Source organism: Primulina eburnea, chromosome 9 (genome assembly GCF_022965805.1).
Source record: "Primulina eburnea isolate SZY01 chromosome 9, ASM2296580v1, whole genome shotgun sequence".
Taxonomy (NCBI): Eukaryota; Viridiplantae; Streptophyta; class Magnoliopsida; order Lamiales; family Gesneriaceae; genus Primulina; species Primulina eburnea.
The window spans coordinates 27,676,946-27,701,839 of NC_133109.1; the positions used below are offsets into that span (position 1 = coordinate 27,676,946).

The following is a 24,894-nucleotide window of genomic DNA, read 5'->3' on the forward strand; positions in this document are numbered from 1 at the left end:
TAAATAACTTACTACACTTGCACACACACACACACACACACGTTATATTCATTTGTTTTGGTCAAACTCACATCACCCATTTATTCTACCAATACACATATGCACATTTTCATTTTTGGTTTGGTGAAGGAGAAGAGAAGTTTCTTCCATCAACTTCCTTTTTCATCACCTCCCACTCCTAATTTCCTTCAACAATCTTTCATTGATTTAGCAGCAAAAATCGTGCCTCAAGTCGTCCGGATCATTTTCTGCACCGTGTCGCTTCGATATTCACCGTATCGTGAGTTTTAAAGATCAAAGGCATGTATATTCTTTCGTTTCTGAATCGATCTTGTCATAGTAAATATTTTGATGTTTATTGTATGAAAATCATGTATATTTTATGTAAGAGTTTGAGCAAATATGGTTGGGTCACTTTTGAAACGTTTTTTTTTGTTCTGAAAACTTGAATTTGCTGTCTTTTTAATTACTGCGATTTTTCGGTCGGTTTTCTGGAAAACCGTTCAACGTATGAAACGTAAAACTTTTTGATACCTTCGATTTGATATAAAATTTGAAATATTTGGATAAGAAATGAGTGAGTTATGATTGTTTTCATGGGACTGATCAAACTACGACTTTTATGAAAATGTGTTCTTGACATGTTCTTGAAGTTATTTGTTGCAGGCTTCGTTGGAAATCGACGGGCTTGTGTTACTGTATTTAGATATGTTATGGGATGTGTTTAGGTGTTATTTGGTGGTTCGTTTGGGTCGGGATTGGCTTGGGATATAATAGAAGTCGTAGGAAGCGAAACGATGTTGAATTACGGGTTATTGTTGTATTGAAGTTACTTGTCGATGCTTGGGGACGTTTGGGGTGTTTGTACGGGTTCGAATCAATGTGATTGCATCCTAGGATGAGTCTTGAGGTGTTGGTTCATGGTCCTTAGGCTTGGGTTGGAAGAAGGAATCATTAAGTTAGTGAATTTCCACGTCCAGAGGCTACACGGACCCTTTCCGGACCTTGACACGGAGTCCGTATCCTTTTTCCTTCAAAAATACGAAATTTTCGTGCCTACCCAGACCTCTACCCGGACCCCTACACAGGGTCCGTGTACCCCCTTTTAAAAAAAAAATTTTAGGATTTGCTTCGGGGTTCTATATCATGGTTTACTACGATGGTTAAAATTTATTTATGTAAAAATATAGGATTTGTTTTGGGGTTCTATATCATGGCTTAGTACGATTATTAAACGAGGTCAAGTCTCGAGTGATCTAGAATGTCATAAGCTATTTATTAACTTTGGTGGCGAGCACGAGTACTTACGTATAAGCTATGAAAGATAAGTGTTTGAACTCATGTTAGTATGTTGCAGCAGCGACCCCAAGCGAGATCCAAAGAATCTCTCAACGCAAAGTAAGTATGTTCGACGTGCAAAAGAAAATATTTTAAGTTTCTGAGGTATGCTAAATATCTTGTGACCAAATTATGAATGAGTTTGGAAGTCGGTGAACGTGGCCGAGGACCTCTCCACCCCGTTAAAGCATGAACGAGTTTATATCAGGATTGGGAAGCGTTGAAGCATGAACGGGGACCAATACACCCGTTAAAGCATGAACGGGGAACTCATGTATATGGCATTGGATCTTCTCTGTCAGCCCAGTACTGTGGTTTAGTCTGATCAGGCGTATTTATGTATGGGTCACTTGCTTTGAAACATGCCTCTACGCAAAAATGATGAAGTTTATGAATGTTCAAGTATGTACGAGTATGCAAGCATGTTTAAGAAAAGTCTTATGTTGATGTCACGTCTATATTTTTTTATGTATGCACAAGTTTCAAGTATGTTACGTTCAGGCTTTTAAGTATGCAAGTTCAAGTTTCAAGTACGTACGCTCTATTTTAAAGTTTCATGTGATTTTATTATGTATTACTCGTTACTTTCAGTTTATACATGTTGAATCTTTAGACTCACTAGACTTGATAGATACAGGTGATGATACATTTGAGGAGACGAGAGGTGAGAACCAGTGAGCTAGCTTGGACTGAGCGGGAGGCTAAACCCGAGGACCGCCATATTTTTAAGAATTTATGAAAGTTTCAAATACTCTGATTTTATGTTACTGTCATGATGCCTAGTCAAATGCTTTAGAAAAATTTTTAATTTCGAACGTTTGGTTGCAATTATTTTTTTAGAACGGATTATGGATGATCGCAATTTGAAATTTTATTTCATATTTAAGAAAATTTTTATTTTCCGCAAAATTTCAAGTAGTTTAAAAGTACGGTACGTTACATCTGGTCCGTTCGGGGTCGTAAATTTCCCGAACGTGTAAAAAAAAGGCGAATTGAGCCTACACTACAACAAAACGCTATATGACAACGGATTGTATCCGTTATCATAAGCACTGTTACAACTGTTATAATTGACAGTGTTGTTAAAAGTGCGTTCTACGAAAACGGTTTTAAACTGTTGTCGTAGTTTCAATTAGCGACGGTTTTCTAAATTAGCGACGGTAATTAGCGACGTAGTAAGTTTAAATCGTCGCTAATATTAACGACGGATTATGACTAAACAACGTCGCTAATTAGCGTCGATTTTGAACTAAACCGTCGCTATAATACCGTCACTAATTAGCGACGGTATAGTCATAATCCGTCACTAATATTTGAAGTAAAAAAAAATACGCATATTCATGAACATCCACAGCCGTCAACAAATGAGGATTCTCTCTAACATGCTCAATAGCAATTTCTAGCAAATCGTCGTCGTTGTACCAAGAATTCATAATCATAAATAAAAATTAGAAATTTACCGAAAATTGAAGCGAAAAAACTTACCTTAAATTGAAACTAAAATGGTATCAGAGAGGAAAATATGTTGTAGATGGAAGGAAATTGACCGAAAATGCGAGTATTTATAGACAATTTGCGACGACTTTTGGTATAACTATCGTTATTGGCGTCGGTTTTTGGTAAAACCGTCGCTATTAGCGACGGTATTTGGTTAAACATCGCCAATAGTGACAGTTTTTATTAGCGATGGTTTAGAATATCGACAGTTTTTTTATAAATTGTCGCTGTTTTAAAAATTGCGACAGTTGTACTTCAACCGTCGCCGATTTTAAAAGCTAATTTAAAGTACCAGCTAGGTATACAATTCATAGAGTTATGTCTGGATGGGCAAGGGTTTTTGCGAGATCAGCTCAATGGTAACCATGACCAGCTGAGCCTTTTTATCATTTTATCCATGTCCAGATAAACTTGGAATTATCTGGTTCAACATAGTCAAGTCATTTACTCTTAGTATTGTTATCATAAATCACATTCTGAATGGTTTGGACTTGTTTCTGATGGATGATTGATTATTTGATATTTCAAGGTTATGAGCAGACGAAACCCGAAGGTACAATCACGTATATTTGCTTCGCGTTTTATATTTTGATATGTTATTGAACATTGGAAAAGTGATTTGAAAATGAATTTATAGAAATTTTGATAATGCCAGAGTCTAGAGATCAATATATTTCACTATATATGACATTTGTTTATCGAAAGAATTATAAGCTATAATTTTCTGTGGGAAGGCAAGTTTATGAACCACACAATTGCAAGAAATCAATTAATACTTGTGTGTTATTTTTTATGAATAAACATGTTTATTTTAAATTTGCTACACGTTACTCTTATTCTATATATTCGACACATATATCATGTGTGCTTCAATCTCAATATTCATGATACAATTATTTGTAACTCGCGAGTCATTTAAATGGTTATGTTTATCAATTTTAAACATACACATGGAAGCACAAGTTTGAGTTTCGAATATAATATTGGATGATATCCATAATCTTATAATTTATGCGATTGAAAAATTGACGCTATTTACAAACAAAAAAATAAATATCCACGTATTATAGTATTTAATTTTACATTGATATAGTCAAAAAACAATTTTTATGGAGTGTTTATGCTTTATAAGATAGTAAAAATGATAAAGATTTATAAAGTAGTAAATATACATCAGATTTATATTTTTTAGTAAAAATTTAAAATAACCATAATATTCCGTAAGCATTTATCAAGTAACCAGATTTTAATAATTTTGATTATTTCGAAAGATAAACATTATTTTTCTTGATTATTAAATTTAAATATATTCAGAACGGTCACTAAATCAAAACATTGTAAAAATAAAAATAAAAATGAAACATTTACCGACACAATTGGAAGAAAATTGAATACATTCAATTTGTACGCGTGTGCTCCTTAATATTAATTCACACAGGTTAGTTTGCATGATTGTTTCAAAATTGTTGAATCATCTTCTTGACTCAACATTTGCAAACGAGAAATTCATTCCAAAATTTTTCAGAAACCTTTCAACCGAGAACTTCAAAATGCAATCGAGAAAAAAATTCTCCAAAGAAATTTTCATGTAAATTTCTTACTTTATGATATCCAAACTTCCAGTTTCACGTAACCTTTTAAAATCAATTTCTTAAAGTTCATAATATTCGATCTTCAAGTTTCTTACATAAATTTCAGAAAGAAAATTTTCAAAATTTCATGATATCAGATTTTCAGAAAACGAAAACAAATTTTCAAGGCAGATATCACAACTCTGATACCAAATGTCAAAATTTTCTCAAAAATCATGGTTCAACACGTTTATAAACATGATAAATAATATGCGAAAGTGAATGAGCATTACCTCCGGCCATTGAAAATTTGTAAGTTCTCTGCTTTTCCTCCGATTGAAGTCTTCTAAGCACTCAACACTCTCTGTAAATGGTGTATTTTATTCTTATGAGGTGTGTGCTTAAAGATCTCAATCACTGCTATTTATAGGCATCTCATACCATCAAGAGTGATTGCGGGAGCTTGATTGTCAAAAGAAGAGGCGAATACACGTCTCAATTTTCTAAAGTTGAGACGGCGTACACACATGTTGTCAAAAGTTGTCGGCAATGACCGTCGTCATTTCCTACACAATTATTGTAACATCAGAAAAAGCAACCTACGTAAACCACAAGCATGCAAAATTATTTTAATTGCTTAATTGCTTTATTTGATTGATTTTAAATGCTAGCATGATATTTATTATATGATTACATGATTAAATGATAATATGACATGATTACATGAAATTAAGGATTTTACCCAAATATTCGATAATAGAGATGGAAAAAGAGATCGGAGATGACCAAGATAAGAATATTTATTTTTCATTAAATAATGGCAAGGCTTCATAATATGATTAAAAATGATTTAATTTTTCTAAAAATGTTAGATTTCGAATTATTTTACGAGTTGAGCTCGATTTTTCTCATGGAGCCGGTTTTGGGCAAACAAGGAGTTTTAAAATATCAAAAATATTATTTCATGGAAACTAATTTTATAAACTTTTAGTATTTAATTAATTAAGTGTTATTGGGTCCAATTTAATTAATTTTAGTAGGTCCAATTATCCTTAATCATACAAGTCCAAAACCAAAGCTCATTTAACTTGCTAATTAAATTATAAATAAAGTCCTAGGTCTACTAAACCTCACAATTCCCCACCCCAGCAGCCGTAAACACACCACACACACAATTTATAATTTCAAAATTTTGGAGGAGAATAAAAGCTTGTGTTCTTCGTCGTCTGATCGTCCAACGCCGCACACTCGTCTAAGATCGTATATTCGAGCGTTATAAAAACAAAAACACGTTTCTTAGACCTTTTTAAAACATCATACAAATCATAATATGTGTGTTTAATTGTTTATGCATGAAAAATATGATTTTTGGATTATTTTTACGGTAGATCATATATTTTCAAAAACGCGACGATTTTACGTTATTATGAAAAATGTTTTTGATTCCAATGGACACGCTATCAAAACATGATAAAATATGAACAAAAATGACAATTTTTAAAAGGAAAAGCAAGTTGGACAACCGTAGGATTTTGGCCAAGAAGGAACCGTAGGTTGTGTGTGCATGTTGTGGTCATGGACTCGTTTCTTTGCATGGGGGCTCACGGGTTTGCCGGGGCTTGGGTTGGGGCTCGGGATAGACGTGGGTTAGGTTCAGGTAAGGTCATAGCATGGCTAGGGCTCAAGGGGAGTGGCTAGGGAAGAGTCCACTTGAGCAAGGATTCTGCCCGAGCGTGGAAGGGGGTGGCCGAGAGTTCCAGTGGTTGTGGCTCGGTTTGGGCTGGGCTAGGTGGTCTGGATGGTGGCCAAGGACGGCCAGTGAGGGTTAATAATGGCAGGGATCGGTGGTGGCCTGGGTAGAAGCCTCCACCAAAAGTTGACAGCAGCCGCATATGGGAGGGAGGCGCCCAGCTTGTTCCTGATTCAAGGAGTTCGTTGCTTGGGATCAAGGGCTGGGCTAGGCTTAGGCTGGGTCTGGGCATGGTCCAGGGTCGGTGAGGGTCCAAGGTGATATCTGGTTAAGTGGCTAGAGGAGTCCTAGGGTGGCTGGGAGTCTTGTAGCGTGAGTGGCAACCATCTGTGTAGCTTCTGTTTACTTCAGGTGGTTTGTGCATGAGTTCAAGTGGCAGGGCTGGTCTGGGTGGAGTCTGAGCATGTTCTAGGCTCGTTGAGGGTCAGTACTGGTTCATGGTTTAGGGGATGTAAGGTTCCTATAAGGGTAAGGAATACTAGTGCACCTAGGAGACTCACACACACTCACATGCAATCGGGTTTAGGGTGCATCAGGCTTTTGAGGGTTTAAGGGGCTGGTCTAGGGATTGGGCTTGGTCAGTATGGTCCCTAGGTGGGTTGGCTAGGGTTTAGCTGGAGGTGGCTTGGGCGTGGCTCGAGTAAATTGGGAGATGGCTCGAGTGGTTTGATAATGGGGCAATATTTCGAATTTAAGAACTAAAATTGGAACGGGTCCACGGGTGCGGTTTGTTGCGTATTTTCACTAGCGGAAGTATACGGTGTCAAGTTTTAGTACTGGTTTGAGTACAGATATCGAACCCACGAGGAATAATTATTTAAAATTGTATATTAATTACCATAATTGACATAGTTCGACTTTATTTAGAAAATCAATGAGATAGTTTATGATCAATTCAGAGAAAATAATGAATTATCTAAATCTTATGCACACAGTCGAGATTCAGTGAGTAAAGCAATTTAGAGATATGATTTCGTCGAGTCTCCACTATGCTAAATTAAAATTGACTAACATATTATTAATTTGCACCATGTTTATTAACCAAGAACTCACAATATTTTCTATTCCCTTTTTCAAGTGATAAATAGAACTGTATTACCTATTACTAATCTATCCACATCGATACAATACTGATTAACAGTAATAGAAAAAGCCACCATCCTATCCACATCGATAGCCAAACATCCAGTGACAGTCTTTGGCACAACCGCCAATACACCATCTTATAACATCGTGCAATGTGCCCGTGGTGATCCCACCACTAACGGCACTTCTGTCATAAGATTACTCTTCTAATACCTGTAATCTATAACTCAAGAAAACAAGTATATCAATCAATCAATGCCAATATCAATGCCATAAAGTATAGTATGTGATTTAGGGAAACCCAAGTCTAAACCGACTCAAGTCCATCTCCCAATACCACATTGACTTATACCTTTCTTTCGTCGGTTTCTGGCTCAGTCGCAGTCCTGAACTCACAGCCTATCTGGCAATGACAATATCAATAATCTCATGTCAATGTACCTTTCAAATCAATAACAATCTGATCAATCTTGATTTAATTCAAAATCAACGGCATAACGATACAAACTCAGTATCTCCGTCAATACCATATCACCAGATAACAGTTACAATCCATAACCCATATCCAATACAATCCGTAATCCCGTCACAATTCAAATCTGTCCGGTATTAAATCAATATACTCCGAAAATCATCACAATTTCATAATCAGTCTGTTTCTTAATCTGACTTCGATTCTACGATGTCTAACATATCAAGAACATCATATATGAATCCTATTCAATTCTGACAATAGCATAATTTCAAAGCATGTCAAAACGTAGTAAAACTTACGTCAAGTTGTAGCCTACGTTGATAGGATTACAGTACTGAAGTCAGATTACAATTCGGACGGACGGATTTCTCAGAAAAGGCGTAAGGATTTTCAACACATATACAAGAACCCTTTTCTCGATTCTTTCTTTTCTTTTCTTTTTTCTAAAAGAACAAACGTATATATGTATATATACTAAGTTGCTCGGTTAATGATACGTGTCATCTTTCATGAATTTCGGTCGGCGCTCGGGCGGTAATAAACTACCGCTCGAGCACGGCATCCTCTGTCCAAATTCTTTCCGGATTGCACATTGGCGCTCGGGCGGTCAAAAACTACCGCCCAGGCGCCACACCTTTTGTCCAAGATGTGTTTTTATGGAACTTTGGCGCTCGGGCGGTCATCTCTTACCGCTCGGGCGCCACTAGTTCTGTCCAACACTTGCACCCGTCGTATTTAATCTTATTCCGTGTCCCGTTTAATCCTTTCATAATCATATCAATTTATAATTTAATAATTATAGATTACTAGGATTAAATTTCCTGGCATTACATTTCTCCCCCCTAAGATACGATTTCGTCTCCGAAATCACAGGCATATCATTCGTATCAAAAGGAGTATATATACAAAACTATATAAGAAATTTACATCAGTGGAACAATGCTGGGAATTCTTGTCTCATATCAGACTCAGTATCCCAAGTTGCTTCTTCAATGCCATGACGAGTCCATTGTACTTTCACCAATGGAATTATCTTCGTTCTGAGCTGTTTTTCTTTACGATCGATAATCCGGATCGGTTTCTCGACATAACTCAATGTCTCGTCCAGCTCAGTCTCGTCTGGTTGAATCACGTGTGAATCATCAGGGAGATATTTCCGCAGCATCGATACATGAAAGACATCATGTATTCCAGATAATGAAGGCGGCAATGCGAGTCGATAGGCTCGATCTCCTATCTTCTCGAGAATTTCATAAGGACCAACATATCTTCGAGACAATTTCCCTTTCTTTCCAAACCGAACAACACCCCTGAAAGGAGAAATTTTCAGGAACACTCGGTCTCCTGCCTCAAATACCAACGGTCTACGTCGAAGGTTGGCATATTTGGCTTGTCTGTCCTGAGCTGCCTTCATTTTCTTCTGAATCAATTTCACTTTCTCGGTCATATCTCTGATCATATCCGGTCCGGTCTCAGGAACTTCAGAGATATCATCCCAATAAAGCGGGGATCTGCATTTCTTTCCGTACAACGCTTCAAATGGAGCCATCTCAATACTCATTTGATAGCTGTTGTTGTACGAAAACTCGCAAAGAGGCAATGCATCTTGCCAATTTGTGATGAAATCAAGCCCTACAGCTCTTAACATATCTTCCAATGTCTGAATCGTTCGTTCTGATTTTCCGTCAGTCTGTGGATGATATGCGGTACTTAAATGTAGCTTTGTACCTAGAGCTTGCTGCAAACTCTGCCAGAAGTGCGAAGTAAACCGAGGGTCACGGTCTGAAATAATCGACTTTGGCACTCCGTGCGGTCTAACCACTTCCCGAACATAAATATCGGCCATCTGATCATATCTATATGTCATTTTGTATGGAATAAAACATGCAGATTTGGTCAATCGATCAATCACAACCCAAATCGCATCACAACCTCGGGAGGAACGTGGTAACTGTGTCACAAAATCCATGGAAATGTGATCCCATTTCCATTCAGGAATGGACAAACTCTGTAACAATCCTGCTGGTTTCTTTCTTTCAGCCTTCACCTGTTGGCAATTCAGACACTTGGCTACAAATTTAGTCACATCAGACTTCATTTGTTTCCACCAATATTGTGTCTTTAAATCATTATACATTTTTCTGCCACCAGGATGAATGCTAAAACGACTGTTGTGCGCTTCTGTCAGTATTCGCTGTCTCAAATCCGAAACATTCGGCACAATCAGACGATTATTCACATACAAAATGCCATTTCTCACCTGATATTCTGATCGATGTCCCGCTCTGACCATAGAAATCGAATTCTGTATATTCTGATCACTTTTCTGTGCCTCTTTGATTCTCAATATCAATGTCGATTCAGCTCGAATTGCACATAATCTCAGAGGCTGACGATCTGTTTTAAAAGCTAATCCAGACAAACAGCCGTCTTCTATCAAATTCGATACACCTATCGTCGATAAGGATAGTGCACATACCTTTCGACTCAGTGCATCTGTTGCTACGTTGGATTTCCCCGGATAATATTTGATTTCACAATCAAAGTCTTTCAGTAAATCCAGCCATCTCCGCTGTCTCATATTCAGCTCTGATTGCGAAAACAGTTATTTCAAGCTTTTATGATCAGAATAAATCTCGAATTTCTCACCGTAGAGGTAATGTCGCCATATCTTCAACGCAAAGACTATGGCTGCCAATTCAAGATCATGAATTGGATAACGAAATTCATGGGGTTTCAGTTGTCTTGAGGCATAAGCGATTACATGCCCTCGCTGCATCAAAACACAACCCAATCCTCGATGAGATGCATCACAATAAACAACAAAATCACCAGTACCTGACGGGATAGTCAACACCGGTGCACTGGTTAATCTCTTTTTCAATTCAAGAAAACTGGTCTAACATTCTTCTGATCAGACAAATGGAGCATTTTTCTGAGTCAACTGCGTAATCGGTTTGGCAATGCTTGAGAAATCTTTAATAAATCGGCGATAATATCCTGCCAAACCCATAAAGCTGCGAATCTCTGGTACCGATGTCGGTCTTGGCCAAGAAATCACTGCCTCAACCTTGCTGGGATCAACTGATATCCCGTCTCCGGATATGATATGTCCCAGAAATACCACCTGTTTCAACCAGAACTCGCATTTCGACAACTTAGCATACAATTTCTCAGCCCTCAAAATTCTCAATACAGTCCTCAGATGATCAGCATGTTCCATCATATTCTTTGAATAAATCAACATATCATCAATGAATATGATAACAAAATCATCCAAATATTTCTGGAAGACGCGGTTCATCAATCCCATAAATACCGCTGGTGCATTCGTCAAACCAAAAGGCATGACAATAAATTCATAGTGTCCATACCTAGTTCTGAATGCAGTCTTAGAGATATCAGAGTCCCTGACTCTCAATTGATGGTATCCAGATCTCAAATCGATCTTGGAATACACCGAAGAACCCTGCAACTGATCAAATAAATCATCAATACGAGGCAATGGATATTTATTCTTTACCGTTGCCTTATTCAGTTGCCTGTAGTCGATACAAAGTCTCATCGACCCATCCTTCTTCCTCACGAACAGTACGGGAGCACCCCAATGAGATACACTCGGTCTGATATATCCCTTGGCCAGTAAATCCTCCAACTGTTCTTTCAACTCTTTTAATTCGATCGGTGTCATCCGGTATGAAGCCCTAGAAATGGAACTGTTCCTTGCATTAATTCGATGCTGAAGTCTATCTCTCGAATCGGAGGCAATCCAGGAATCTCATCTGGAAAGACATCAGCAAATTCACACACCACTGGCAAGTCCTCCAATGATGGGCTCGATTTCAGTAAATCAACTGAGTATACCAGGAATCCATCCGCTCCTTTCTGCAATAATCGTGTCATATTCATGGCAGATATCAAAGGAATTCTGGCACGAGAACCCTTACCATAAAATTTCCACTCCTCAGCCATCTCAGGTCTGAATCGAACTATCTTGTGGAAGCAATCGACTGTAGCTCGGTACTTGGTCAACGTATCGATACCGATAATACAATCAAAATCAGATAAACCAAGCACAATACAGTCTAACTCAATCGTATGCCCATCATACTGCAGTATACACGATTTAACAGATTTTACTGACATCCAACATGTCCCTAACGGCGAAGAGACAGACACTACTGCAGACAATGACTCAATAGGCAACGCATGACTCAATGCAAACCTTTCAGAAATAAAAGTATGCGATGCACCAGTGTCAATCAGCACATATGCAGGATAACCAAAAATAAAACAGTTACCTGCCACGACATCATCAGGTGTATCCTGTGCCTGCTTCTCAGTCAAAGCGAATAGTCGGGCCTGCTGTCGAGGAGGCTGGCTCGCTGTCTGGCTCCCTCCTGGCCTCTGCTGTGACTGAGTAGACAGTGCTGGCTGAAAGGAATGAACGGCAGAAGATCGTCTTCCTGTCTGAGCCGCTGATCCAGCCGACTCAGCAGCCTGAGATCCCTGGGCACCACGCTGTGGACACACTCGGGCAAAGTGTCCATGCTGCTTACAGATGCGGCAGTTGCCGAACACTCCTCTGCACTGCTCTGTGGAATGCCTCCCTCCACAGGTGCTACAGTATGGTCCTGTGTAACTCTGGCCCTGACCAGTCTGTCTAGAGCCACTCGAACTGGATGAGCTACTTCCAGATTTCTTGAATTTCTTCCCCTTAGCTTTCAGGAAGTCTTTCTTCCCACTTCCATTACCACTTTCAAATCGAGGAAATGGTGGAGGCATCTGTGAACTCGGTACTGAAGGCACAAACGAAGCCTCTTTCTGTCTTATCAATCCGGCTTCGGCTCCCTTAGCTCGATTCAGAGCATCAGTGAAATTGTTTGGCCTTCCAGTGTTCACCAGGGTAAAGATTTCAGGATTTAGACCATTTATGAACTGGTCTGCAACGGCCTCATCACTCCCAGCCACATGAGGGGCAAATCGGAGCAGAGTACAGAACTTAGCCACATAATCCTCAATGTTTAACTGGCCCTGTCTCAAGTTTGCAAACTCGGCTCCCTTGTCCTTCCTATATGAAACTGGAAAGAACCGTAGATAAAATTCAGTCTTAAACACATTCCAGGTAATGGCCGTACCTCGTAATTCCAAAGCCCGTTTTGTCGTGTTCCACCAGTGTTTAGCAACGTCATGCAACTGTTGTCCGATCAGTTTCACCCTCTTTTCCTCGGTATATTCCAAAGAATCGAACAACGATTCAATATCGTCCAACCAACTCTCACATTCTACGGAATTCTCCGTTCCTTTCAAAGTCGGTGGATGGAATGACTGAAATCTTTTCAGCAATTTCTCCATTGCTGTAGGTGTCACATCCATGGGAGGATTTGAGGTACTCCCCAGTTCTGGCATTCTTCTCGGAGGCATATCTGATAATCGAAGAGGTTAGTAATTCCAATTACCACTTACCAGTTTCAATCCTCCTCGGATCATCTTACAGCTGATCCATTCCGAATAATACACAATACCATATCAAAATCAGATACTCAGGCAAATATGTATTAAAACAGGAATCATGCTAACAATCAAAAGCAGGAAAGAAAATCAATCTACCCCGCTCACTAGCTTCTATCTCAGTCCAAGTGATCTATGGCTCTGATACCACCTGTTGTGGGGACCCGGACGCTAATCAAGTTCTTAATCATTATTGGGACTTATTAATCAATTAAAAACAGGGTCTAAATTTTTTTTTTAAAATGCAGAACATAGTGAAATTAAAACATATATACATATCAGTATATAAAATACAAGTCCTGTATTACAACAAATTTATTCAAACTAGGGTTTGACAATTACTATCAAGTGTTCAACCCTATCTCTAGTCCAAGTCCGGTGCCACCACTCTAATCACGATCTCTCTCTTCATCTCCTGGACCCTGATCATGTCCCACCTGTTGTCAAGTACACATACAGACAAGACAACAGCCGGATAAACCGGTGAGAATATACTCCCAGTATAAATCAACGAAACATGCCATCATATAAACAATATAAAGCATGTAATCAGGTAACAGATATATGTAACAAAGTCTGAAACATAATCAATATCAAACTGTCGACAATACTCGTAGCTACATCATTCAGACTAGACACAATCCTAGTCTAGGGATCCCGATTCCAGAAGTTGGCATGCATATATCGACTAGCAGTAATAGAAAAGACTTCAGTTCTATCCACGCCGATATGGTATCGATCAACAGTAATAGAAAAGACTCCAGTTCTATTCACATCGATATAGTATCGATTACCAATAATAGAGGAAGCTATTATTCTATCCACATCAATATAGTACCGATTAACAGTAATAGAAGCAACTCTAATTCTATCCACATCGATATGACATCGATTAACAGTAATAGAAGAGCTACTAATCTATCCACATCGATACAATACTGATTAACAGTAATAGAAAAAGTCACCATCCTATCCACATCGATAGCCAAACATCCAGTGACAGTCTTTGGCACAACCGCCAATACACCATCTTATAACATCGTGCAATGTGCCCGTGGTGATCCCACCACTAACGGCACTTCTGTCATAAGATTACTCTTCTAATACCTGTAATCTATAACTCAAGAAAACAAGTATATCAATCAATCAATGCCAATATCAATGCCATAAAGTATAGTATGTGATTTAGGGAAACCCAAGTCTAAACCGACTCAAGTCCATCTCCCAATACCACATTGACTTATACCTTTCTTTCGTCGGTTTCTGGCTCAGTCGCAGTCCTGAACTCACAGCCTATCTGGCAATGACAATATCAATAATCTCATGTCAATGTACCTTTCAAATCAATAACAATCTGATCAATCTTGATTTAATTCAAAATCAACAGCATAACGGTACAAACTCAGTATCTCCGTCAATACCATATCACCAGATAACAGTTACAATCCATAACCCATATCCAATACAATCCGTAATCCCGTCACAATTCAAATCTGTCCGGTATTAAATCAATATACTCCGAAAATCATCACATTTTCATAATCAGTCTGTTTCTTAATCTGACTTCGATTCTACGATGTCTAACATATCAAGAACATCATATATGAATCCTATTCAATTCTGACAATAGCATAATTTCAAAGCATGTCAAAACGTAGTAAAACTTACGTCAAGTTGTAGCCTACGTTGATAGGATTACAGTACTGAAGTCAGATTACAATTCGGACGGACGGATTTCTCAGAAAAGGCGTAAGGATTTTCAACACATATACAAGAACCCTTTTCTCGATTCTTTCTTTTCTTTTCTTTTCTAAAAGAACAAACGTATATATGTATATATACTAAGTTGCTCGGTTAATGATACGTGTCATCTTTCATGAATTTCGGTCGGCGCTCGGGTGGTAATAAACTACCGCTCGAGCGCGGCATCCTCTGTCCAAATTCTTTCCGGATTGCACATTGGCGCTCGGGCGGTCAAAAACTACCGCCCGGGCGCCACACCTTCTGTCCAAGATGTGTTTTTATGGAACTTTGGCGCTCGGGCGGTCATCTCTTACCGCTCGGGCGCCACTAATTCTGTCCAACACTTGCACCCGTCGTATTTATTCTTATTCCGTGTCCCGTTTAATCCTTTCATAATTATATCAATTTATAATTTAATAATTATAGATTACTAAGATTAAATTTCCGGGCATTACAGATATGTTCAGTGGTATTGATGTGTCTAACTAAAATAAAATGTGTGTAAACAAAAGAAATATTTTATTTTATTTTGCACATCAATTACCAACTGATAATATGCGAGTCAGCATATAATATCACATAAATCAGCAAATAGCAAATAAATCATACACAGGATCATCAGATGCCTCTGTCAGATACCGTGAAAATAACTGATCGCTACGTACCTCAATTAATTTACCAGTAACTTAAATCCTCAAGAAAGTCCTGAAATTGTCAACTCAGACAAATCACCTGAATATTAATTTAAATGGTCTTATTATCATATAACAATTTCATAACCATTTAAATTCTCTAAAAATCCAATTTCAACTATTTAGACATTTTAAATTCTTAAAATCCAATATTTGACTAAAATGCCTAAATCAATTATTTCTATTTTAATTCGTCGCAAAACATCGAACTAGCTGATACTCGATTTATTCATCTCACTAATTCAAAAATCTCTTGTAAAATATTCTGAAATTTGTTCAATACCTCGAATCAACTCAAAGTTTGTACCTACATCCAAAAATATAACCAATATCAATATTGATATCAAATTTAACCAAAAAATGGAGAAATCCTTAGACAATTTCTGGAATCATAGTTTATACCTCAATATATACCAAAAGGAAGCTTATGACCCAAGGAACAAAACCCCTCAATCAATTTTTAGTTTTGAGCGGCGGAAGACGGCGAATTCAACGGCGAAACCGGCGACGCTTTTTGACGGGTTTTCAGGAATCGCGATTTTACCTAACAAGGGTGGTATCAATGGATAGCTCTCGTCGAGAGCTTTCTAATCGTATATTTACTTGAATTTTTCGGTCACCGGTGCGACCACAATCGGCGGTCAAAGCTGCGGCGGTGGGTTGGAGCTTTGGACGGAAAGTTACGGGAGAAAGAAGATTTGTGTGTGTTCATAGGTTTAGTGTGTGAGAGAGATTATTAATATATATATATATATATATATATATATATATATATATATATATATATATATATATATATATATATATTATGTATGTTTATCCTTTATTCTTTTGTGTTCGAAACTTGACCCGGTCTATATTATTTCAACTCTCGTGTGTTATAAAATTTAAATATGCATAAACATACAATTCAATTATTTGGCTTAATTATTTTAAATTCCTCAATTTAAAATAATTAATCAGAATTATCGCCAAATAACACGTAATTAAATCGGGTCATTACAGCACCTACCTGACATACGGTCCGAATGACCTCTGAATAATCAACCGCCTTTTTCTAGAAATTCACTGTACTCGTCTTGGTCGAGGCTAGGCATCTGATAGATCATGTTTATCGTTTGAGATTCAAACGATACCAATTTACCTCTCACCAATACTTTCGACTCGTCATGGCGTATCCGTTGATTAGCATAGAACTCCCGCACAACTGAGATCACAACATCTAGAGGAGGGTGAGCAAATTCAAATCATTTTCTTCGTTTTAGTTCATTTACAATTACACCACGTGGAATCGATAAATTAAATCCCCTCTCCAGGATGATGGGCCGTGTCATAGGACTATCATATATTTGTTGGGCCTCCTCAACCCAAAATCGGTGCGAATCAAAACTTGCGGAAGAAGAGGCGCCCTTATTTGATTCTTTTTTGGCGCCATATCAATCAATAATGCAAATCTCACACACACACACTAAATTCAACAACTGGAGAGCCAAAATCCGGTAATCGCACCACAATGTGCGTAGCAATTAGAATCTCACCACACCAACTGATCCGGTTAGCAATACAATATATGACCCAGTCACAAACTACTCGAGAACAACAACAAGTGCCCAATTCACAATATTAAAGGTTCCTCAAATAGATCGAATACAATTCCTACTATTCTGAAAATTTTAACAAAATCTGGAGAAAACCCCTTACTTGAACGAGAAGATGACCGGAATTAGGAGTACGGTCTTAAGTCACGGTGTTGATTGAAGGTGGCGGTCGGCTTTTAGAGAGCTACGGAGGCGGTGCGTTTCTACTGAGCGGCTGTGAGGTTTTCTGAGAGAGAGGCGCGGCTGTTTTATGATGAGAATGGTTCGCGATGCCCCCCTTTTTTTCTTAAATTAGATCACGCGCTTATGCGCGACTTAAATGGACGCATATACGCGAAGGCTACTGTCCTGCATGTTGTCATATCGCGCATATGTGGGCCCATGAGTGGTGCATATGTGCGAAGGTCTCTGCCTTCCGAGTGTATCGCCTAGTCTTTGCGCGCATATGCGCCGAACCTTCTGCCTTTCAAGTTTGGGATCTTGTCATCTCGCGCATATGCGCGCCTTGAGTGGCGCATATGCACGACCTCCTCTGCCTTCCGAGTTGGGGATCGCGCATGTGCGCAAAAATAAATCGCGCATATGCATGATGCACACTGTCCATCAATCAATAAATTTCTTTTTAATAATAATACCTGAAAAAATTAAACAATTCAACTTAATACTTGAATAGAGAAAATTAAAATTAACAACTAAGGAATTGAAATAAAGTAATAAAGCAAAACGAATGCACAAATAAATAATGTGGGTTGTCTCCCACACAACGCTTGGTTTATAGTCATCAGGCTGACTTTCTCCTGTCTACTTTGGTTCTCCAAGTGGAATGTTTTCCATGTGTCGCACTTCACTTCCAAAGTAACGCTTGATCATCTGACCATTTACTTTAAATGTCTGGCCATTGTTGCACTTCAACTCAATTGCACCATGTGGATACACTGTTACCACTGTGAATGGTCCACACCATCATGATTTTAACTTACCAGGAAACAACCTCAGTCGAGAATTGAATAATAACACCTGTTGCCCTGGTTCAAAATCTCGTCGAAGAATCTGCTTGTCGTGCCATTTCTTGGTTTTTTCTTGGTATATCTTAGCATTTTCGTATGCATCATTCCTGAATTCCTCCATTTCATTTAGCTGCAGCAGTCGTTCTTCGCCAGATGCTCCCATATCAAAATTTAGCCTTTTCACATCCCAAAATGCTTTGTGCTCTAGTTCCACAGGTAGATGACAAGCTTTCCCAAAGACCAACCTATAAAGTGACATCTCGATAGGTGTCTTGTATGCAGTCATGTACGCCCATAACGCATCATCCAGTTTAATAGCCCAATCCTTCCGGTTTGTCTTCACTGTTTTTTATAATATCTACTTGATCTCCCTGTTGGATAGTTCTGCTTTCCCATTAGCTTGCGGGTGGTATGCCAGTGTCACCTTGTACTTCACATCATACTTGGCCAACAGTGAGTTAAAAATTTTGTTACAGAAATATGTACCTTCATCACTGATTATGGCTCGAGGTGTTCCAAATCTTGTGAAGATATCATGTGGACAAACTTAACAACAACTCGAGCATCATTAGTACTGGTGGCAATTTCTTCCACCCATTTAGAGACATAGTCAACAGCAAGTAAAATATACGATTGGCCGAAAGAGGATGGGAATGGACCCATGAAGTCAATACCCCAGACATAAATAATTTTCACCTCCAAAATGTTTGTTAGTGGTAACTCGTGGTGTCTAGAAATATTACCAACTCTTTGACATTTATCACATGACTTAACTAAAGTATAACTGTCCTTAAACAGATTCGGCCAATATAGACCTGACTGTAGTACCTTAGCTGCTGTTCTAGATGCTCCAAAGTGTCCACCGTAGGGTGAAGAATGACACTGCTCTAGAATCGTACTCGTTTCTTACTCTGTTACACACCGTCTAATCATCTGATCAGCGCATCTTGAACAAAAAGGGATCATCCCACAGATAAAACTTGGCATCATGAAGAAATTTCTTCTTTTGGTGATAAGTTAAATATGATGGTAATTCTTCTGCAACAAGAAAATTAGCTATATCTGCAAACCAAGGATGTGTAACATTTACCTTGAAGAGTTGTTCATCTGGGAACGACTCATTGATCACTCCACCTTCAGTTCTTTCTTCCAACTCTAGGCGTGACAAGTGATTTGCCAGCTGGTTCTCACAACATTTCTTCTCTTTGACTTCAAAGTCAAATTCTTGAAGTAGGAGTATCCATCGTATCAACCTGGGATTTGCATCCTTTTTTGCAAACAAGTAACAAAGAGCTGCATGGTCAGTGAAAACCGTTACTTTGGTGCCAATGAGATATGTTATGAACTTATCGAATGCAAACTCCATTGCTAGCATCTCTTTCTCAGTAGTTGTGTAATTCTGTTGGGCTGCATTAAGTGTACGACTTGCATAGTAAATAGCCTTGAACATCTTGTCTCGCCTTTGTCCCAATGCTGCTCCCACAACATAGTCGCTAGCGTCGCACATGAGCTCAAAGGGCTCATTCCAATCAGGCACTATCATAATGGGTGGAGAATTCAGTGATGTCTTGATCCTGTTAAATGCCTGCAAACAATTATTGTCAAAAATAAAAGTAGAATCTTTCTCTAACAAATTACATAAAGGTCTAGTAATTTTAGAGAAATCTTTAATATAACGACGATAGAACCCGACATGTCCCAAGAAACTTCTGATCCCTTTCACATTCTTCGGCGGTGGGAGATTCTCAATTACCACAACTTTGGCCTTGTCCACTTCTATTCCTTTAGCCGAAATCTTATGCCCAAGCACAATACCTTGTTGCACCATGAAGTGACATTTCTCTCAATTCAACACTAAATTCTTCTCCCGACATATCTGCAAAACAAGCGTCAAATTCTGCAAACAATGATCAAATGATGAACCAAAGACAGATATATCATCCATGAAAACCTCCATTATTTCCTCCACCATGTCAGAAAATATGGCCATCATACACCTCTGAAACGTAGCAGGTGCATTGCAAAGACCAAATAGCATTCTCCTGAAAGCAAATGTACCGTAGATGCAAGTGAAGGTAGTCTTCTCTTGATCCTCCGGTGCTATGACAATTTGATTGTAACCTGAATAACCATCTAGAAAGCAATAATAATGATAACCACCTACTCTATCAAGCATATGGTCAATAAAGGGAAGATGGAAGTGATCTTTTCTAGTAGCATCATTCAATTTCCTGTAGTCTATACACACTTGCCAACCAATCACTGGACGAGTTGAAATCAATTCGTTATTCTCATTTATCACCATAGTTATACCCCCATTCTTAGGCACTACTTGTACTGGTGAAACCCAATAACTGTCAGACATAGCATGAATAACACCAACATTTAACAATTTTAATACCTCAGATCTCACAACCTCTTTCATGGCTGGATTAAGCCTCCTCTGATGATCAACATAGGGGGAATAAGACTCCTGCATCAAGATTTTATGCATACAAACAGTACGGCTAATCCCCTTGATATCAGAAATTGTCCATCCCAAAGCAGATTTAAACTCTCGCAATACTCTCAACAACCTATCCTTTTCATCAATAGTAAGAGCAGAAGATATAATTACCGGATAGGACGAACTCTCGTCTAGGAATGCATATCACAAATGACTCGGTAAATCCTTTAATTCAGGGGGTGCTTTTGGTACTTCTTTACTTGAATCTTCAAATAACTCTTCATGCTGGGCATCAATCTTTTCTTTAGGCAGCGTATTGAGAGCAAGTAACTCCTCTCTCACATCGCAGTCCTCTTCAACCAATATGGAAGTTGATTCCAATAAGCATCTCTCCAAGGAGTCTTTCGTCAACTTACCTGCACTCACTTGAGATACACATGAATCAATGATATCAATACTATTACATGTACTTACCTCATTTGGTCCTCTGATGGTGTTGTAGATGTTGAACACCACTTCATCTCCACCTACTCTCAGTGTGAGCTCGCCCTTGTGCACATCAATCAGGACCTTTCCGGTGGCCAAGAATGGTCTTCCGAAGATAAGCGGAGTCTCCTGGTCTTCTTCCATAACTAAAATGCCAAAAGCAATAGGAAATATCAATTTGTCTACTTTTACCAGCACATCCTCGACTATCCTTGTGGATAGGTCAGTGATCTGTCTGCCAGCTGCAAAGTAATAGTGCTAGGCTTCACCTCACCAAGCTCCAAGGTCTTGTAAATAGAAAAAGACATTAAATTAATACTGGCACCTAAATCACATAAAGCTCTATTTACTCTAGAACCACCAATAACACAAGGAATAGTAAAACTCCTTGAATCTTTGAGTTTTGTGGTAGTTTCCTTTGGAGTATGGCACTGCACTCTTCGGTTAGTTTCACGATCTCAAATTCTTGAAGTTTCCTCTTTTTGGACATCACATCCTTGATGAACTTAGCATAATTGGGCATTTGCTCCAATGCGTCGGCAAATGTCACTACAAGAAAAATGGTAAACAAAAACACACTTTTAACAACGGTTTTAGCGAAAACCGTTGTTAAAAGTGTGTTTTTTAAGAAAAAGACAACGGTTTTTATAAAACCGTTGTCTTTTGGGGGCAAACCACAACGGTTTTTAGGGTAAAAAACAACGGTTTTATAAAACGTTGTCTTTGAGCGTTTTTTAGGGTCAAAGACAACGGTTCTATAAACCGTTGTGTATTAGCGTTTATTTTGGGACATTCGACAACGTTTTTAGAGAAAACCGTAGTGGGAAGTGAATTTTGTGGCATATTTAGCGACAATGTTTTCTTTAATCGTCGCTAAACTTAGCGACCGTTTTAGACAACCGTCGCGTAATTAAAAATCTAATCTAAATCATCGCTAAATTTAGCGACAGATAAAGAAAAATTGTCGCATGTTTAACACTAGCGACGGTTATTTCTAAACCGTCGCTACATTTGGCGACAGTTTCAATTTAGCGATGGTTTAGATTGAACCGTCGCCGATTTATAATTTCGCGACCGTTTATCCAAAACCGTCGCCATTTTCAAAAAAATTTGTTCCCACCTAAACTCCCCTCCATTTTCTTTCATCACTCTCTATAAATACATGCAAATTTGCTTCAATTTCTTCCACTTCACTTCACAACAATTAAAAATTTTCTCACTTACACGATTTTACAACTTCACAACACTTAAAATTTTTATCTCTTACACGATTTTACCACTTCACATTTGGTATGGAAGATTCACATTTGGTAAGGGCTGCTGTTTAAGTACTTTCTCAGGTTCCTCTACTTTGTCATTTTCAACACTTACACCATTTTCATCATCTTTCTCAACAAGGATCTCTACATTCTCTTCAGCAGGCTCTGGGACACCAATTTCTTTGCCACTCCTTAGTGTGACAGCTTTGCATTGCTCCCTAGGATTCACCTCTGTATTGCTTGGGAACTGTCCTCTATTCTGATCTGTCAAAGCAATAGCTAGTTTCCCAATCTGTGTTTCTAAAGATTTTATCGTGGCACCCATATTGCCCATGTATGTCTCCATGTTATCAAGATGAGACTCAGTTCTAGCCATTCTTTTCCCAGATTCAGACACAAATGTCCCAACTAGATCCTAAAAATATGGTTTTCCCTCCCTCTTCTGTGTATTGAACCCTGATGGAGGACTAAACACATTTTTGTTCTTCGCATAAGAGAAATTCTCGTGATTCCTCAAACCTGAATGATAAGTATTAGGGGGAGGATTACCTCGATAACCTCCATAGCCACGATTGTTATTGATGTACTGAGCTTCCTCCACAATTGGCTCTTCCTCAGTAGTCACCAATGCTACATCAGACGTAGATTGGCATGGATTGTTCATCGCTGCAATCTGTGTGGCCAATGCCGAAACCTGTGCAGTAAGTGTTGTGATCGGGTCTACGGCGTACACTCCATCAGGTTTCCTTGATCCAGATCTCTTACTCGACCACTGATAACTATTAATGATCATCTATTCAAGCAATTCATAAGCCTCATCAGGTGTTTTATAAAAAATAGTACCTCCGGCGGCTACATCCACATTCCCTTTAGTCGGCTCATCTAAACCATTGTAAAATAACTCAATCTGCACCCAATCTGCATATCCATGATTCGGTCACTTCCTGAGTAGTTCTTTGTATCACTCCCATGCCGCATATAACACTTCGAGTTCGCTCTGCATGGAATTGGTGATCTCTATTTTCAGCTGAGCAGATTTAGCAGGAGGAAAATACTTTGACAGAAACTTCGTACCCAAATCTGCCCATGTAGTAATACTACCCAGAGGTAGAGATTGAAGCCAACTCCTAGCTTGATCCCTGAGAGAAAACTGAAACAGGCGCAATCGAATAATTTCGTCAAAAACACCGTTAATTTTTACCGTGTCTGTGATCTCCAGAAAAGTTCTGAGGTGAAGATGGGGATCTGCAGTGGCTGCTCCTCCAAACTGGTTCTGTTGAAGCATGTTGATAAGTGCAGGCTTGAGCTCGAAGTTATTAGCAACAATGGTTCCGCGAGCTATTCCAGAATAATGAGTGTTTATGACTGGGCAAAAATGTTCTCGAATTGGCACATCTCTCGGGAGCTCATTCTGATGATCTCGGTTTTCAGCCATTGCTTTTATTTCTTCTCTCGTTGTTTTCCCTAATCTCCTAACAGTTCTTTCGATTTCCGGATAAAAAATCAGCAAGTCGGGATTTTGATATCTTCGCATGCACTGCAAAACAGAAAAGATTATAGTTCAACAAAATAAATAAAATAAAATAAAATCTAAATTAAAATCAAGACTACTTAGTAACGATATTAATATGCAATTACATAGTTTACTCCTCGACAACGGCACAAACTTGTTGCGTATTTTCACTACAACAAGTATAAAGTGTCAAGTTTTAGTACTGGTTTGAGTACAGATATCGAACCCACGAGGAATAATTATTTAAAACTCTATATTAATTACCATAATTGACATAGTTCGACTTTATTTAGAAAATCAATGAGATAGTTTATGATCAATTCAGAGAAAATAATGAATTATCTAAATCTTACGCACACGGTCGAGATTCAGTGAGTAAAGCAATCTAGAGATATGATTTCGTCGAGTCTCCCCTATGCTAAATTAAAATTGACTAACATATTATTAATTTGCACCATGTTTATTAACCAAGAACACACAATATTTTCTATTCCCTTTTTCAAGTGATAAATAGAACTGTATTACCTATTACTGATTTCAATATTTCTATTCAAAATCATGTAACACATAATAAACGCAAACAAGGTTCTTTTTATAGATTCACCAGAGTTATACGTCTTTTGCACTTTATAAACAGTTGACGATGTGATTTCTCCTGTCCTAATCTCGACCACTTCTCTCGAGTGTTAGATCTCAATTATTAGATCAGTCGAATTATGGACAGTAATTCAAAAGCATTAAAGACAAGATTAGTTCATGCTCGAATTTAAATTAATACAAAACCTGTATGTAATCATTAAAAACGTAAAAGTAAAGAATTGAATTAGAAACGTGTTGGAAAGAGATGGAAATGCGTCTCCGTGTCCGTATTAAGCGTCTTCGGTCTCCGTTCTTCGCGCTCCGTCGTTGGTTCTCACATTTT

The 24,894-nt window shown here is 38.4% G+C and overlaps 1 protein-coding gene across 1 annotated transcript; it reads right to left on the reverse strand.

Annotated features, from left to right (window-relative positions):
- Nucleotides 1-18,062: 18,062 nt before the first annotated feature.
- LOC140840852 (uncharacterized) lies at nt 18,063-18,554 on the reverse strand. The gene is made up of 2 exons (XM_073208014.1): nt 18,242-18,554; nt 18,063-18,196 (listed from the first exon to the last, which is right to left on the reverse strand). The coding sequence occupies exons 1-2, from the start codon at nt 18,552-18,554 to the stop codon at nt 18,063-18,065; spliced, it is 447 nt and encodes a 148-aa protein (XP_073064115.1).
- Between the last annotated feature and the right edge of the window lie 6,340 nt (nt 18,555-24,894).

Bases quoted from the DNA above. Each gene is read 5' to 3' on its own strand.
- LOC140840852 (XM_073208014.1), bottom strand. From the start codon at position 18,554: ATGACTGCATACAAGACACCTATCGAGATGTCACTTTATAGGTTGGTC. The intron at 18,197-18,241 runs GTAAGTTAAAAT...CAGTGGTAACAG, and splicing joins TCGACTGAGGTTGTTTCCTG to TGTATCCACATGGTGCAATT.